The following is an 18,809-nucleotide window of genomic DNA, read 5'->3' as shown; positions in this document are numbered from 1 at the left end:
TCAGCTGTAAAAAAGCTCATAAAAGGCCACTTTGGCTGCAGCTGCGCGTCGCGCCAATCTCATCGGGTAGCAGCAGCGCGTTCGACGACGACGATTTCCAAGCAAATTTCCAATATTAGCACGAAACAACGGGGAACGACGGCGGCGAGAGATCGCGCGCTTAGCGACTGCGCGCCGACTTGCGGCTACGCGAAAGCTCCGAGCCGAGAGCGGGCAGAGATAGCAGGAGGCGATGCGCGCGGAGGGGAGGAAGCTCTTGCAGAAGCGCGTGGCGTTCCCTCGACCAAATGACTGCCACCAGTTGCAGCCGTCGCGAGCGACGGGCCGGTCCGGCTCCACGGCTCTTTTTATCCAAGCTGCATATACATTTACTTGTCAATCGCTCAATCGGTAGTGCTAACGAAGTATCGATTCACGGTCTCGCGTCTCATAGTGGGAAGCTCATAGATTCAAAAACATATTGCGCTAGAATAGAAAAAAGCAGCAGCGGCTTAATTTCCTTGGCCGAGCAATCGAGGCGAGCTCGATCGAAAAATTGTCCAGTCGCAATCGGCCGTCGAACGTGTCACTCAAAAAGCTCATCGAAGCTGGCCATTAGTCGAGTCGCACTTGTATTATAGCGAGTTTCTATTTCAATTCGGTTGCGACGACGATCCGCGTGCGCCTACGTACGCGTGTATAGTTTTGTCAGCGGGCCAACTTTGGCGTTATATTAGCCGCGACTGCTCCCTCATGGAGAAACATGATTATTTGCGCGATGTGCAGGGCGGCGTGTCCCCGTGAAATATGCTCAGCAGGCCTGAATTTCGACAACAAAAAGTGTCGTTGCTCCCGGGCGACCAGTTCGCGATGCTGCTATATTTAAGTTGACGCTTCCCCTCGGGCCTGTGAACTTTTTTTGTTGCTCTTGTGCACGAGCGCGCGATCGCGACTCGCATAAATAATTGCAGCAAATTTTCATGTAAATCGAGAATTTCGCGAAGGCGCATCCGACGATCGGATTGGCGTGCGTCATCGTTTTTCTCTCATCGCGTCGCGATATATTTTTGAATCGCACGCGAAAATTATTTACTCCGCGTTTGAATATTTCAAGAAGCAAACAATTCGATAGGGTAAAATAACGTCGCCCAGTGGATTTTGTCGCGTCGCACGGAGCGTGTAACAAGGTATACATTGACGCGCGTTCGCCTGGAATAATATGGAGAAAATTCGGACATTCATAAACTGATTTATTGGCACGTACGCATGCTGATGTTGCGGGGCATTGGTAAAATGAGCTCAAAAGTGAGAAACAGTCGTTAAAAGCACACTCGAGCGCGCGTGAACGAGCTTCCGAGAGAGAGAGAGAGAGAGAGAGATAAAATGCATTCGCTGATCCACCGAGCAAATGGTCAAGTGCGTTGGTGCTCATAAAAGTTGTCAGCAGTACATTTATTCGAGAGATCCAGGCTCAGCTGTGCAGCAGGCCACATCCCAATATGGAGGAGCCGGGTAAATATTTAAATAAATTAAATTATTATTTAAAAAAAAACACGACGAAAGTCGACGACGATTGTGCAGGCAGCGTTAAAAAAAAAATAAGTAGCCGAGAGGTTGATGGCGGGAAAGCTAATGCGTCGAGCAATTGAGTCGCTTTCGCGGATCACAATTCCAGCTCTATTATCTCGTTTCTCCTATCAGCGTCCATTATGCTAGATCGTCTTGTTTATACTCGTATTATACAGAGGCTTATATATTATTGCGAGGGTAATGTACGTTGGATATATAGATATTTCTCGGCTGCTGGCTATACACGCAGCTGAATTGGCGCCGTTTCAATCCGAATCGCATCGAGGCGTGAAAATGTCGCGCTATGATAAGCTCGTATTAGGTCGAGCCCGAGTCAATTAACGTCGAATCGCTTCGTCGAGCCTTTTTCTCTTTTCAATTAATCTCAAGTAGACAATCGCATTAGCGAAGAGAAAGAGAGAGAGTGAGCGAAGAAGGAGAAGGAGACAATTTATCGAACGCCACGATCGGATGCGTACATCGGTTGACGCGTCGCATATAAGCCAGCTGCGGCCGGAAAAAGACCAATAAAGCCACGTATCGCCTTACTTCCTTCATTTTTTTGCTCTTGCCTCGTCGTTAAACGTCGTCGAGGCTCGCCTCGTTATACCACGAGAGGCGCGGAAAAGTTTCTTTTACGACCTGTACTTACAAACGAAGCTGGAGGAAAAAACGCCGAGACACGAGACAGCTCCGCGACCATTTAAAATGTACATGTAATAGATAAATTTATCCTGACTCGAAGCGACGCAGAAGGCTCGGATGAAAATCGAACGACCGAGACAATCCCTCGACTCGAGGCCAAGTTTCGTCTCATCGACATAAGCGACTCGACAAAGCAAATTATTCGTCCGAAATTGCTAGCTCGTGAAATTTCGACGATGCAATATTGGCGTGGCGACTAGCTGCAAGGAGTACGATAAGCTTTTGACGCGAAAAGGACTGCTGCTGCTGCTCCGCGTCAATGGAGCTGATGCGACTATATTAAAAGTCTCTGCTGTTTTGTCGGCTCTACGCTCGTGTCTATATGTACGATTAAGAGTAAAGACGCACACAGATGCGCAAAAAGTTTGGAGCACACGATGAACGATAGAAGAGCAGAAGGGTATGAAGAAAGCATGTGCGAAGGACGCAGGCGTTTTACGTACGTTACGTACGTTTTTACTGCTGACGCAATCGATTAGTGTTCAAAGCGAGGAATTACACGTCGAGATGCGTACGATCCGACAGCGTACAGCATACGAGCGCTAAATTGACGGAGTTTATGGAAAATGTATATGGCATGGATGCATATATGCTGCACGCATATGTGCTTTATTAGTCGGCCGCGCGCAGGTCGAAAATCGACTTTTCTTGACGCGTATCGCGTATCGCGCGGCGCTGCAGCGCCTATACACGACAAGTGGAAAGAGCTCGACGAGCCGAAACGTATCGTTAATCGAATTTCATTGATCGGCGCGCACACGCCAAACGCCATTTGTTGATAAAGAGCCCGTTTATAACGAAATTATACGGGTTAGAGAGAGAGAGAGAAAGCCGTGGCATTTACACGCGCGGCTCACCGAGATCGTTCGATTCGTTTTAATGGTCAAAGCACAATGGCCAATGGCTGTATAATATATCCGACGAATAATCGAGCCAATCTTTCTCCGGTGTCCGGGACGTGATTTCGCGCATGACTCGATACCCTTCCTCCCGAGAGTGCGCGAGATAAAAATCGAAAAAATACTTTGAGAGAGCCTCGACGACGCGTTTCGTTGCGTAGGTCGAATCGTACAAGCTGTCGCGCTGCGATCCGTCCGAGCGCGCATTTAGGTCCAATTGAGATAGTCGGCTTGACCCTGCGAGCCAATTGGCCGCTCGCGGCACACTCGAATCGTTCGACAAATCATTTGCACATTTTTGCCGCTGCTGCTGCGGCTCGTTCATTCGTTTGCGCGCGCCGATCCATCCTCGCTCGCTCGCGTGTTTACACGCGCCCAAGGAGACACGAGATAAAATAGTTAATATCCGTCGCGCCTCTTACATCATCCGTCGAATCGCGAGCTCGTTCGAAGCGTCAAAATTTCAAAGTTTTACTGGGGCGCGGCGAAAAACTCCGCAGAGAATTGGCGAATTCCTACGTTAACTACGATACGTACAATAAAGCAGCTCTCCAACATTCGACCGTCTTGCGCGCAACTCGCTCTGCCTCCGTATGCTGCCTTAGATATGAGAACGTATAACATGATAAACAGCAGTCTGAATTTAATTAAAATATAATATAGCAGCGGGAGCAAATCTTTCCGCCACTTCCAGACTGCGCCGCTGCGAAAACAATTATTATTAATTATATTGTACGCTTACTCGCAAAGGCGCATACAAGTAAACGAACAAGCGGCTTAACTTGTTCGTTTACTTAACTAGACGAATAACTCAAAGAAGAAACGAAACGAACGAGTCGTCTTGCCAAGAAGTAGCGTATAGAAAAATCAGCTAGACGGGAGTTTGCTGTAGCGACATTTTGATTCGTCGCATTCGCGTTGAATCTTTGGGCCCTATCCAGCGCAGCAAAGCAAGTCACGGCTCGGCGACGACTGAAATATTACACGTACCAATTTTTCTCGTATTTGCGTCTCTCGAGCAGCGGAAATGCGTCTGGACATTTGGCCGAGACGAATACGGGCCGAAAGTCAAATATAAAACCAAGCTACGTCGAGCGCGAGTAGGTCGAAACTCCGTAGGCGCGTCGCGATTATACGGGTGTTTCAGCGAAATCACTCGATTCGAGTGAGTAAATTTGAAAATTCGCGAGTTTTACGGCTGGGTGGTCGGACGTCGATACATAATTAGTATAGGGCTTTGCAAGAATAATAAAAGCCAAGTTAATGGAGTCGGGCTGCACGACTTGGGTGTTCCAAAAACTGCCCTCGACTCTCTCGATCAGCGAGAAAAGCCAGCAAAGAAAACAAATGAATTAATCCGGTGTGTTAAGGTGCGCGCGGGGGCAGCAGCAGCAGCGGTGGCTTCGGTTACGCTAATAGCTTTTCAGCTGCTCGTAAAGTAGGCCGTTAAAGCTTACGCGCGCGTGTCGGAGCTTCCGCGATGCGGTGCGTTAAAGTCTTGAGCGGCAAACGCGTTATACCGAGTGCGCGCACAAGTTTTAATAGCCCTGATATTTCAAATCATTTAAACGGACGCGTCGAACGATTGAATTTGACACCGTATAGTAGATGTACGGCTCGCACATCGGAAGCTGTGGCATTAACGCGACATCAACAAAGGACGGAAGAAAAAATGCACAAAGTTGGTGGCGAGCACGAGCTTAATTATCCGCGGATGATATAGCTCGGAGCTTTTATATAATGTTCCGAGCCACAAAGCCGCTATGTCTATGTATATATACAAGGCAAGAGTTGCAAAATTCAAAGTTACAAGCGCCTGACGATGTACTAACGTTAAAGTTTCAAAGGGTCTCCCTGTTACTCTCTCGCTCGCTCGCTCGCTCGCTCGCTGTGTACACACGCGTATGCATACACACGCACAGTCGCCTCGACGTAGCACATTCATATAGTTGAAATATTCACGTGTAGCAGCAGCAGAGAGAGAGAGAGAGAAATAAAGGAGAAAATTTAGTTGACGCTATTTAGTGCATATGAAAGAACAAGACGAGAGAGAGAGAGAGAGAGAGAGAGATAGAATCGCGTGCGCGCGTACACAATTATTAATACAGAGCCGAGATCAATATTTATACTCTCTCTCTCCTTCTCTCGCAATGCAAGCAGTGCAGCATCGGCTCTCGGCCTTATTATTATAGAAATTCCGCTTATTGGTAAACCCTGACCGTTAATAATCTTGTATGAGCTTGTAACAAACGAAGGGTAACGTACGAAGCAGTGGCATTGAAAAAAAAAACAACAACAACAACAATAACGAAAAGAAATAACGGAGCGAATGAGTATCGGCGATAATCAATCGATTTTTTTATAATTCTTCTTTTCTCGCGCAATCGAGTCGAGATCACGTCGCACGACGACCAAACTTGCGAAATCGAATCGTCCGACCTGCGGTTACATGCAACTCCCTGCCAAGTCCCTCGGGTGTGCTCGGAGTACACGCAGCTATATAACGATCGTCTACATCGTCTTTCATTGACTTTTCCCAATCGAATTATCGGCCGCAGTAAGCGCAATTACGCGTGCAATGTGCGTCAGACACGGATATAAGCCGGAACAAAAGAGTGCAAAGCCAGCTATAACGAGGTATAACTCCGTATAGTGTAGCTACTGCGCGACTTTTCATTAAGAGTATATAGGCGCGAGCCATTGGCTGGTATACACCTGCGCACACGAGCTCTGATCGCCCACGAGCACCACGAGAATGAAAACGCGATAATCGCTCGGCAAATGGCCCCGACGACCCAGCTGACTTTACCCGCTTCTAAATTTAACCAGCACCGTACCGAGCGTATGGCGTTTTTCTTCTCGGACCGCAAACTATATATGAATTTCGACTGCTCTTGGCTCGAGAGCCAAACGTCGTGGGCCAGTTGCAGCCGCGATACATCACGCGGTCGATCGTACGCGGCTCGACGCGTGCGTGCAGTCCGACCGGATCCTTTTTCATCCCTACGATGCGGGCTCGACTCGACTCTACTACTTTTTTTTTTCATTCGCTTTTTGCGAGATATAATCCTCGCGGGCGCTCGCGCGGATTAAACGGGGATTTGCTGCGAAAATTATTATTAAAACCCCCGAGTGCCGAGAGAGACGGGAGTGGAGACGACGCGCGCGAGAGATAGAGAGAGAATCGATTGTTTCAAAGGCGCAAAATCGCAGCCTCTCGAGACCTTGGGCGCTCGCCTCACGTACTCTTCATTTTTCACTCGGCTTTCAGAGATTTTTTATCGCGTATAGCAGCCGCGCCGAGGCATCGCTCGTGATTCGGCCCGACGCGTCCTTGGATGTACGTATAAGCTAAAATGTGCGTCCCAAAAGGTCGGCGGCTAAATCGAAATTAAGGGAGGAATTTTGCGCCGCGCGCTCGAGTGCAGCAGCAGTAGCAGCAGCAAAGTCGACACTTGTGGAGCACTTGGGGCGCTGCGTAAACTTTGATGCGCGATCCTACGCACGATAATATATGTAATCGAATCAGCTACTTTATACGGCAACTTTTGGCCAAGCTTTGGCGCGAGTAATTTTCTCGGCGCGAAATATAAATCGAAAGGTGCTATAACGACTCGATCGATCGATGTATGTATGTATATGACTGCAGGCGCAGTGGCAGCGACAGTGGCAACGGCAACGACGGCATCGGGGACAGATGAGTGCGGCGACGAGGAACTGCGAGAGCTCCGAGACAGATACGAGGGTAAACTGACGGCGTCGCTTTACACGGGTGTGCTGACTGTTGCCGCTATCGCCACCTTCTCGGCCCTCTGCGCCCTCCTCTGCCTCTACGTGAGTATATAGTACCTATACCCCACACACACGCGCAAAAGCACACATCGAGCTACATCGCGCCAGGCGGCAGCCTATATAAATAAAGTACAGGTTCTACTACACGGTCGAGCGTCGGTCAGTCGTCGAGAGGTGTGCAGGATAAAAGTTTAATCGAGATATTACACGCGGCTTGGCTCGATCGCAGATAGACTATGTAACGTATACGCGAGTACGGAAGTTTTAGCCAAGTGCAGAGAGGCCACACGCGGCGTTGGATATAGACTTGCACGACTCGATGTATACATATAAGCGAGTATAAGCTATATAGACGTGAGCATACTCGCGTCGGGTGAATTTCGCACGACAAACAGCTGCCGCGTACGCAGCGGCTCATATACATATTGTCACCGCACACACACACACACATGCCTGCATCGGGTTCAGGCTCGCCTCGTCGAGTAGTATATGCTCCAGCCGAGATTCATTAGCGCGAATCCGCTCGAGAGAGAGAGAGAGAAAAAAAAATAGGCAAAATACGTCGACGCGCTATCGGGACCTGAACTTTACCAAGCCGCAGCGTCAATTTAATTAGCCGCCGTCTTTTAATGAAATTCTTATAAATGATCGTTTAATTACCAACACCCCGGACGACGAGGACGCGTTATAATATCCATCGAGTAACGTAGTAGTTTGAAGCGCGCTCGAGCTCTTTCAAAAATGTGCAACACTACACTGGCCTCCTCGCGTAATTTCGAGCTTGTAGCGAATCTCGAACGCGGACTGATCAATCGGCCAAGCTTCTCTTTGAGCCTCGGAAATTTCAATCAAGTCGCCGCGCGTATAATAAAAAGAAACGAGTCAAAAAGTCTCTGAACCTATGAATTGATCAGGCTTGAGAAATAAAATAAAAAAGCTTACAAAGGACGTTTATTTACTCTCTCTCTCTCTCTCTCTCTCTCTCTGGCTATGTGTATAGGTTCTCGGCCTGATGTATATGCATATAAAAAACTAGATGCGAGAGCAAGAGAGCATACGCACGCGGTGATAAAAAATGGTCTCATCCTTGCTAGCTCGTCCCTATGCTACACCTATCGCACGCAGAGCACTATATAATACTACAATGTATGCACACATAACGTACACACTCGCGCCTACTCTGCTTTTCCATTGAAAATAACTGTTATATATGTAGATAAGCGTGTTTTCATTTCATACGGAGCTCGCGTCTTTGCTGCCGGAGGCCATGTGTCGTTTTCTCTCTCTCTCGCGACCGAGCGACCGAGCAACGTATACCGAGCGATTTATCGACCAGATACATGCCATCTCGGACACGTCGTTATTGTTTTAGCCATTTTTACTTGGCTTTTGTCCGCATTTTTTCGAGCGAAATTTTGTGTGCGCAGGACTTTTCGCAGGACCTGGAGAGGATGCAGACGATGCTGATACCCATGGCGGTGCTGGCGACCATGCTGCTGGCCTCGCTGAGCCTCCTCGTGCTGGCCCAGCTGCCCGCCGGTCTCAACTCGAGGAGGACGAGGATCTGCCTGGGCCTGGCTGCGAGCTTCAGCCTCGGCTTCGGCTGCCTGGCTCTCAGAGCGCCCGTGCCCGCCTTCGTGGCCATCCTGGCGATCGTCGCGACCCTGCCCAAGGCCGGCTTCCACGTGCCCGGCCTCTTCGGCCTCGGACTGTCCATCATCTTTCTGCTCCAGAGGTGCCTGCTGCTGCTCTTTTACGACGACGGCTTAAAGTCCTGGCAGGTGAGTTGCCCTGATACATCTTAACTCGTGTCTATATCGCGTCTCTATCGTCGTCGTCTATGCGCGCACAGGTGCAGAGCGACGCGTTCTTCGCATTATCGGCCTTGATAGCGGGTCTCTATTATCGAGTGCTAACGTCTCGAGCCCATCAGCAGACGTTCGCCAGCACCAAGACGATAATCGAGTCGAGGATAAAACTCGAGAGCGAGCGCGAGCAGCAGGAGCAGCTGTTACTTAGCGTCATACCGGCCTACATCGCCGCCGAGGTGAGTGTGTGTGTATTATTCACTGCGCCGCACGAATGCGACACGAGGGGAGGACGAAAGTGCGAAGCGAGTAAAAAGGAGCTGCGAAAAAAAAAAGTAAAACGAGTTTATGCGTGTGTGCTCTTCGCAGGTCAAACGGAGCATCATGCTGAAAATGGCCGACGCATGCCAGGAGGTGAGCAAACACAAGCAAACGAGATTCCACGAGATGTACGTGCAACGCCACAACAATGTGAGGTAAAGTGCGATCTCGAATTTATACCCCTGGCCCTTCGAGCTTCAAGCTCCGCAACGTAACATCTGAATAAACGATGAAAATGTTTTTCTGCTACTTTACTACTCTCTACTCTCTGCTGCAGCATACTCTACGCGGACATCGTGAATTTTACGCCTCTGTCGGAGCAGCTGTCGGCCTCGGACCTCGTCAAGACGCTCAACGAGCTCTTCGGCCGCTTCGATCAGATTGCTCAGGTAGGCATAATAACCATAAGCACTAGCAATATAACTAGATCGAACTTCCCCTCCTTAATCGAGCCGCTCTCTTTCCACTAATTACCGAGAAATTTTCAGTATTTATTCACGCATAATTACGAGGTGCCGTCACCGTGACTGTGATGCACGATGACTTTGCACGACTCGGTGTCTATTTTTTCACCGGTCCTAATGAAATTTCAATTTGCTCGGGGCTTCTTGGTGCGCGCCGGGAATCACGTCGAAGCGCGCGTACACGAAGACAAATGCGACGTACGCATGCAAACAATGCGCATGGCAATTTGATTTTGTCGTGCTCTCTCGCGGAATCTATATTCAATTTCCTCGCTCCGTAGCGTGTGCGCGCATCTGTGCGAGAAAGCTCGAGGGGAAGGAAATTCTATCCTCGCCTCCGTTTTCTTTTTTTACCCAAGAGCCAAAATATTTGATCGGATTACGTCGGAGCGCGTACGCGTATAGACGCGGGGGCTCTTTGCTCAAGGCCTAATGTGTTTTTCTTTCTTCAAAGTTTTTTCAACATTTTGCAACATTTTTCCGAATGAAATTTTTCAGACATTTTTCAAGTGCCCTTGAGTCGCATTAAAAAAAACTACCCTGAGAACATCATTTATTACGCTAATTTGGCAAGTATGGTTCGTACGGATATATATACTCATAAGCCCCGAGAGATTATAGTCAGCCGGAGGCATAAAAAATTATCCCTGCAACCGGGGTATAGAAGGTAAAATTTTTCACTCGCGACACGATAATCGCTTCGACGAGATTATGGTGCAAAAAAATTAAGCGACTAGCGAAATTCATACATTTAATCAAGCACGACGTTCGGAATTTCCCATCCGCCGTAGCTATTAAGGTTTAATTGCTCTATGGTAGGCCACAACGCGTGCGTATACACAAACTGTCGTATCCTTTAGCTGAACTCTGCAGGTACTCACAGGCCGCTACGATCGAGGTGAAAATATTAATTTATGAACGATGGCGAGCGAGCTCCACGTGGCTAAATCGAGGATTAAAGTAAAGAAGCTTCTTAGGTAAGATTAATTCGAGGCAAAGGTGCAGTATATAATATGGTGCAGCGAGAAACGCGCGCGCGCGACCTTTTAATAAATAACCTCGAGCGCGCTCGAAATTTATGTTTACGATTCTCAATGGAGTCGTGGGCGGCGTATCGGGAGCTGTCCGGACGCGATACGATTGTTCGCGAGCTGTGCGAGAGCGCTCGAAAAAAAGCTGGCGAGAAATCCGAGCGACCCGGTGCGCGCACACGAATTGAATAACGGAACGGCCGCGGCCAACTGACGAAATTAATTCCGTAACACGTTTCGAGAATTTCCGTCGATGTTTGCCCCGTATGCTGCACAGCCGAGCTGGAGAGAGAGAGAGAGAGAGAAAAAACGCGCGCCCGTGGAATAACGCGACGATATCGACGGTCCCCACGAAGAGTAACACGTTTCCATTTAAATTAACACAGAAACGTGTTACTCTTCGTGGGGACTGTCGATATACGCGCGCGTGTACGTTTTTCGTTGTTTACGCGCTACGCCAACATGAATTTTTAATTACGCTCATCGAGCTTGCGGGGCATGTCTCGTATTTTGCTGCGAAATCAAACGAGCCCCCCTTCGCTGTATTAATATGTATATAGCGTGCGAGGAAAGCATCCGAAACACGCGCCGCTCGCAAGCTCGGTGCGCACCACCTCGGCTGCTACCCGTAATATACGAACTTTAGCGGCTGCTTGTAAAAGTAAAAATGTTCCTGCGGCCCGCGTAAAAGTTTGGCCCAACAATCATCACCTCTGCTGCCGGGGGCTGTAAGAGGGACCATAAATCAGCGGCTCGCACCCGAATCGGAATCGAGCTTTTTATCGCATCGATGAAAATCTCGATCGCGACACGTTACATCGCTTTGGAAACGTCAAGTCTAGCGCAAAGTTTCGCCAAGTTGCACGCCTCTATATAGAATTAGCCCTGAACGCGATGACGCCGTTGCGCTTGCAGCAACAGAGGCAGCAGCGGTAGTAGAGCTCTTTCATAACTCGATTAAAGCAAAGTATGTAGGTGGATACACGCGGGTAGGTAGAGAAGCTAACCGAGTAAACTCCAAGCTCCGTAAATGATGCCGTTGAAATTATAAAGAGCGAAAGAAAAAATTCGATAAACACGTGGCGTATAAATGTCTTGAATAAATTTCTTGCAGTATATATACAAGCGGCCAAGTATGCGTTGCTAGATAACTCCGGGCATAATTTCCGTGCAAACGTACTCGCAACAAAGAGGAAAATTTCTCCGTTCATTGAGTGCTGCCGATGCTGTTGCTGCTGTGGCTGCTACTCGGATCGCGCTCCATACGCCGATAGATAGAGCGAGAGAGAGAGAGAGAGAAAGCGTCAGTGGGTGTCGAGGCGAGCTCCCAAGCTCCCGCTGCAGCAGCAGCAGCAGCCGCAGAGCTCCATGCACTGCAGCCTGTGTGTATAATACATGCGCGTGTGAGTGCAACTGGAGCGCATGTACGCTATACACGATATTATGCGGCCCCCGAGTACTCGCGCTTCAACTATACTGTATGCACACCCCCGTCTATCTGCGTGTATACGCAGCATCCTTAATGCGGCCAAAGGGAGCGTATACGTTTTTTGTACGCCGAGCAGCGCGGGAAAACTGGAAAAATAGCAGCGATAATCGTGATATACTCATCGACTGGGGCTCGGAATTTTCTCTTCGCTGTACTACTACACGTCGTAAATACAACCATTTGTCCTGGAATTCGAGCATATCGTACGGCATTGTGCTCGGAAGTACAATGCGCGCGAGCGGAAAAATAAATTGTCCGCGTACGACTGACGAATTACTGGATGCGCGCGACAAAAGCCCCCAAACATATAACGTATTACGTTGGCAAAGCCTGCGCTCGCGACTCGAGCAAACTTTTGCCGCGGGCATACATTATTGCACCTGCGGATCCTTTGAAAAGTTAGCTCGAACGAGCTACGTATGCTTGGGCAAAGTTGGCCCTTGGAAAAGTTTCCAAATCGCTCCTCCCGCGCGCGAGTGCAGTTGTGCACTAAGCTCGCGCTCGCATTTCCATAATTTTGTATAAAAAGCCGTTGTTACATCTCGACACGCAGGACAACAAGTGCATGAGAATCAAGATCCTGGGCGACTGCTACTACTGCGTGTCGGGGCTGCCGGTGTCGCGGCCGAATCACGCCTACAACTGCGTCAAGATGGGCCTGGAGATGATCGAGGCCATAAGGTTCGTGCGCGAGGCGACTGGCTTCAACGTCGACATGAGGATTGGCATACACACGGGCAACGTGCTCTGCGGTGTCCTAGGCCTGCGGAAATGGCAATTCGACGTCTGGAGCGACGACGTCACGTTGGCCAATCACATGGAGAGCGGCGGTTTGCCCGGGTTCGTATATTATATACCACCTCTTTCTCCTATATAACAGACGTGCCAACTATGTATACATCGACGCTATCGCAGCCTTAATAGCTTCGCTGCGCCGCGATTATTATTCTCCATTGAGAGCTTACGACGCGCGCCCAAAGCACAATAATAATACTGATCGAGTTTTGTGAATTTGCAGGCGCGTGCACGTAACAAAGGCGACGCTGCAGCATCTCGGGGATCGCTTCCAAGTCGAGCCCGGCAACGGCCCCGACCGGGAGTCCTATCTGGCCGAGCACAAAGTCGAGACCTACCTCATTGTTCCACCCAAGGTAAATTCTTAGCTTTCCAGCTGCTCTTACCCCTCGAGAAACAAGAGGAGAACCAAAGCTGCTCCCGGCCGCTCTTTTACTCTCTCTCTTTACATATAAACATAATTAGCGTCGGCGGATGCGCGCACGCTGTAGCTATATAGCAAATCAGCAAAGCACCCCGAGCAGCGACGCGTACACGACCCGCAGCTAACGTTGTTATATCTTTTATTTTCCCTTTCTTTTATTTCTTTTTTCTTTCTCTTTTTTCTGCTGTACAGAAAGGCAACGGCGATGCACAGACAGTCGAGACTGGCAAAGAGAGTACCCTGCTCCGACCCACCGGTGGCTCTGTGCCCTCGAGGTAATGGCCCTGCTTCCATATACATTACACATGGCTGCGACTTTCGGTCAAAAGTTGCTGATTTCTTGCACGATGTTAGTCTTTTACCTGCGCGCGAGTAAATTTTTCATTTATTTAAGGGAATATTACTGGTTGAACTTTTTGAAACCTTTTTTTCGTTCCATTTTCAAATTGTTAATGCTTCAGAGAACCATCTTCTAAAATATTGTACGAAAATTCGGACTTTAAATCAGTCAAAATCAGAATTGAGTACAAGCGTATGGACGGAATTCAATGTCAGATCGAAATTTTGAACGTTTTCATCTCGGGACGATGTCGTTTGGCATGACGAAAAGTTAATCTCCGGACCTAGTGAGCCGATCCTAATACAATTGTACACGCTATACGAAGGAATATATAATTTACCAAAAAATAACAACAAGAAGAAAATCTTGAATAAGTATGAAATGATAAAGAACCTATAATTAAGGTTTTTTTTCAATTTCCAAGTTGTTACATTTTGTTTTTTAAATCAAATGTTCTTTTTTTGTGGTATATTTTTTGGATCATACGATAATAAAGAAATTTGGTAAAGATCGGCTGAGTAGATGCTGAGATTAACTGTCAGCCATTTTTACAAAGTTGATAAAAAACTAAAAAAATATTTAAAAAATGTTTTTGAATCGTTTTTCAATCCTTGACATTGAATAAGCATGTGAATGTATAATAAAGCAGACGGAAAATGATGATGAAAATAGCTTTTTTTTTCATTATTTTCAACCTGTAATAGCCCCTTACTGCTTAGGTCCAGACCGAGCAGCAAAATGACCAAGTACGTCGAGTGCTGGGGTGCGGATAAGCCGTTCGCCAACATAGCCGAGTCGACCCTGGCCAAGAACATTGGCCTCAACGTAAGTTTTAAGTTTATAAGTAATATAGCATCAAACAGGCATCCGAGCTGATCGAGAGCCAATTAATTTTGCAGAGTATCGCCATGATCGAGTCCAATCTGCTGTCGAACAACACGAGCTGCTTCGACGTCAGGTAAATATAAAATCGAGCACTATCGAGATACTCGTAACTCAGACTACATATAACATGTAATTGTGTTTGCGTGGACGTACAGGCAGTGGTGCGGCAAGCGCGACGGCATGTCGAGCTTGACTTACTGGTTCAAGGACGCGGAGCGAGAGCGACAGTACCGGGAGCAGCCCGACGACCAGTACCCCTGGTACGTGCTGGTGTCGAGCCTCCTCTACCTCGTCATGTTCCTCCTGCAGATCTGCTATCTGCCCCGAAGCCTGACGGTTTTGGGCTGCTTCGGCGCTGGACTACTCTGTCTGCTCTGCCTCTCGGTGATATCCTGGCTGGCGAGCCGCAAGAGCCGCTCGAGGCCCGTCGACGGTGGCATCGATCCCGGCGAGGAACGCGTGCTCCTGAGCCGGGCCATTCGCGTGGCCGTCTACTTGCTCACGACCGTGTTGGCGGTCTGCTCGTCGGGAGTGAGCCTCGTCGATCTCACCGATTCCCAAGAGGACCGAGAGGACCAACAGGACCCTCGGGACAGCAGCATCGCCACCGTGAGTATTAGCCTTTTGAGCCGATTGCATTTGCCAGGCGTAACGTTCGCTATCCATAGATGTACGTCAAAAGCGCCACCGTCAGTCTACTCATAGGATGGACCCACCTGAGGGTCGGCTCAATACTCAAACTCCTCGTGATGGTCTTGTCGATCGCGACGATTCTCGCTATATTTTCTCAGCACCCAATCATTCAGGACTTTTACGAGGATCCATCGAGCGAGTAAGTAAAGGTATATAACTAAGAAGCAAAGAGTCGAGTTTTACCGAGATGTTTGTGTGCGTTGGCAGATTCGGGGCCCTGAACTACCTGTTGCAAATCGGCTTTCTCTTGTGCCTGGTCGCGCTGATGCTGCACGTGCTCGACCGGCGCATCGAGTACACCTCGAGGATCGACTTTCTCTGGCAGAACAAGCTCAAGGTCGAGCAGGACGAGGTGGAGACGATGCGCGGCATCAACAAGATACTCCTGGAGAACATCCTGCCGGCCCACGTGGCCGGCCACTTCCTCGAGACCCGCGAGAAGGCCGAGCTCCAGAAGGACCTCTACCACGAGAGCTACGACTGCATCGCCGTCATGTTCGCCTCGATACCCAACTACAAGGAGTTCTACGACGAGACCGACATCAACAAGCAAGGCCTAGAGTGTCTCAGACTGCTCAACGAGATCATCTGCGACTTCGACAAGCTCCTGCTCAAGCCCAAGTACTCGAGCATCGAGAAGATCAAGACCATCGGCAGCACTTATATGCTGGCTTGCGGCCTCAGCCCCGGTACCGAGACCGGCCTCAATCCCAAGGTACTCGCTCGAACTAGAGATCAACTTGACATTTGCTGAGACTCGATTTATATTTGCAGGCCAGTAGAAAAGAGGAGCACAACGTCGTCGTCCTCGTGGAATTCGCCATCTCGCTCATGACCCTGCTCGATCAGATAAATCGCGAGTCTTTTCAGAAATTCAAATTGAGGATAGGTAAGCGCGCGTCACGTACATTATAATTTGCAAGTAGCTAACGAAGCTTAAGCTCATACAACGAACGAACGTCGTCGACAGGATTGAACCACGGGCCGGTGATAGCCGGGGTGGTGGGCGCCCAGAAGCCCCAATACGACATCTGGGGCAACACGGTGAACGTGGCCTCGCGCATGGACAGCTGCGGACAGATGGGCCGCATCCAGGTCACCGAGGACACGGCGCGCATACTCAAGAACGCCGGCTACGAGCTCACCTGTCGCGGCCCCACCTACGTCAAGGGCAAGGGCACCCTCACGACGTACTTCGTCAAGACGCCCTTCGACAATCGCCAGAGCACCTACTGAACTGCTCGCGGCTCAAATTAAAAGCCAACGCGAGCCGATGATCGAGCCGATACGAAATCTCGAGAACGATATCTCTCTCTCTCTCTGCGTTTTGTGGTTAACCATTTTACCTCTATTAAATGTGACAATTGTATATCTATGCCGATCTCTCGATCTATACGTATTTATCGGCCGACATCGACTCTATCATTGATGTTTATAGTTAGGACATTTCGTAAACGATAATATTAGCTCATTTTGTCAGCAAACTTACATTTTCATGGAGGTGTAACGCACTCTTGACGGCGTCGCGACGCGTCGGCCTAGTATCCTTTGTAAATCCATCTCGATGTATGTGTCTTTCTTATGAAATAACATTTTTCCATTCAAAAGTTGTACAATTTTATCTGCGTGTAAATTGTAAATCAATTCCTTCGTTCGGTGTAATTACAATGAAGAATATCGACAAATGTTTCAGTCAATTATTGTAATATATTTTTCGACTTTCTGGTCTTTCGTTTCATCAAAAGTAGATTGTAAATGATCAAGTTGTAAACGAGTGAATCACTTAAATGAATGGTTGGAGCTATACCTGAAACTTTGTATTCGTATTTTTATGTAAATACGTTGAGCGTTTTCTTTTTTATAAATCGATGTATTCCTCGTTCATTAAGCAATCCTTTCTCATTTCGTAGTATAAAATTAGTAATTTCAAATATGTGAATGAGTCAATAGTAAGAAGAGGAATATTTTACTTATCATTTAGGTATCTAGCAAAAACTGATGAAAATTGTTCATATTTAATGTATGTTTTAAAGGAGAAAAATGATAAAATTCCAACAAAAAAAACATCATAAAATGCGTTTTTTCTTTAAAACTTAAAAGATAGACTTGCATTACGTTGTGTTGCCATTAGAAAAATATTCAGCTTTTTCGTTTTTAAGTTCAAAATCAACCGTCGGAAAATGATTTTGCGAAAAGTTAAAGTTTAATCAATTTTGCAACTTGAATTTAAGGAATTCTGATTATTTTTTTAAACTTACTTTTTAGAATTCCTTTTGTTTTAATATAGTTGGGATTAAAATTGCATTATTTTCTGCAACTACAGTAAAATATCACCTGCCTCGAGTATTATATTTTTGATTTCATCAAGAGACACGTTAGCACCTCATCGGCATATATAATTATCAGAAAGCTAAAATTCAATTTTCAATCTATTTATTTATTTACTGTGTTGTGACTCGTGCAATTATAAAGTCGAGTTGAACATTTTTCGCATTATGTTGAGAGAGTTAAAGTTGACTTTAGCAAACTGCGTAACTATAAAGGTAGTTAAGTTCATCAAGACTTGAAGTAAGCTAGAAAAATTTTGCACACTTGTTTAGCACTGACTTGGGTGAAATATTTCAGAAACAAGCTAATAATATTGTTGGCGGTCAAGTGCACCGGATGGGGCGTCAGAAACGCTTACTATTTATATCGAACGTCGAATATGTTGTATAGGAAAATGACATGGTGAACAAGGGAAAGAGTTCTATATTTTGAAGATCCTATCAATAAATTAACACTCGCACAGAATGGAGAATGTATAAATAATCGCAGTTTTAATGGCTTTATCTAAAGTATGCATATGCGCTGTATCTGCGAGCAATCTGTAACAAGAAATTATCAAAAATGAAGTAATCAAAGTACTCGAATACTACCGAGTAATCTTCGACGAGCTCTAGAATCAAGAGCCTTATTGATGCATCGAGCCTACACGTGTAAACCGAAGATCACGAAGAAACTGCGGTGCAGATGACCAAGAAAGTAATTGCAGCTAAATAAAGCAATCCGAATTAGGCATTTTTTCTTTATTTTTAGTGCATATTTGTTTAATGTACAGTATTACAAGCTCACAGATCATCATTCAATTATAATAAAGTACTAAAATGCACATAATTGCGCCAAATATTCTCAATAGATAATGCTACTTTATACAGTTAAAGAAAATATGAATTCTAAAGCTCCTGAAACAATGAAAATTGTTATTCGTTAATTATTCTAGTGTGTTTATTGAGTATAATTTTATCAAAAAATATGGAATTTATTCATTTCAATTATTTATTTATCAACATAATATCATTATCCCCAATAAAAACATTTCAAGCTAGGTTTTTTTAAAACTCATAACACTTACACTAACGAAGACAGTGTTTGCTTAAAGTATTTATTTCAACTTATTCTCAAAAATTTTTAGTTTAAAAAGCATAAGTATTACTTACTTACATAAACACAAAAAACCTTAGTTTCAACTTTTAACTCATTACTTAGGAATTTTAAATGACACATAACATCGCATGAATTAATAAAAATGTATTTCAAAATCTTCTTAAACTAATACATAAAATTTCTAAAAGT

At 46.7% G+C, this 18,809-nt stretch overlaps 1 protein-coding gene across 1 annotated transcript; it reads left to right on the top strand.

Moving 5' to 3' along the window:
- The first annotated feature begins 323 nt into the window (after positions 1–323).
- LOC106651693 (adenylate cyclase type 2) lies at positions 324–18,731 on the top strand. Its single transcript, XM_014370328.2, has 16 exons — positions 324–1,491; positions 6,802–6,986; positions 8,372–8,725; positions 8,797–8,991; positions 9,122–9,228; positions 9,351–9,462; positions 12,611–12,897; positions 13,076–13,208; positions 13,469–13,551; positions 14,336–14,441; positions 14,516–14,574; positions 14,657–15,110; positions 15,170–15,333; positions 15,402–15,909; positions 15,969–16,083; positions 16,165–18,731. The coding sequence occupies exons 1-16, from the start codon at positions 1,479–1,481 to the stop codon at positions 16,428–16,430; spliced, it is 3,141 nt and encodes a 1,046-aa protein (XP_014225814.1). The 5' UTR covers positions 324–1,478; the 3' UTR covers positions 16,431–18,731.
- Positions 18,732–18,809: the final 78 nt, after the last annotated feature.

This window comes from Trichogramma pretiosum, unplaced genomic scaffold, assembly GCF_000599845.2.
Source record: "Trichogramma pretiosum strain Unisexual culture from Peru unplaced genomic scaffold, Tpre_2.0 scaffold9, whole genome shotgun sequence".
Classification (NCBI taxonomy): Eukaryota; Metazoa; Arthropoda; class Insecta; order Hymenoptera; family Trichogrammatidae; genus Trichogramma; species Trichogramma pretiosum.
The sequence above is the reverse complement of the archived record's forward strand: the minus strand, read 5'-3'. Positions and strand labels throughout refer to the sequence as shown.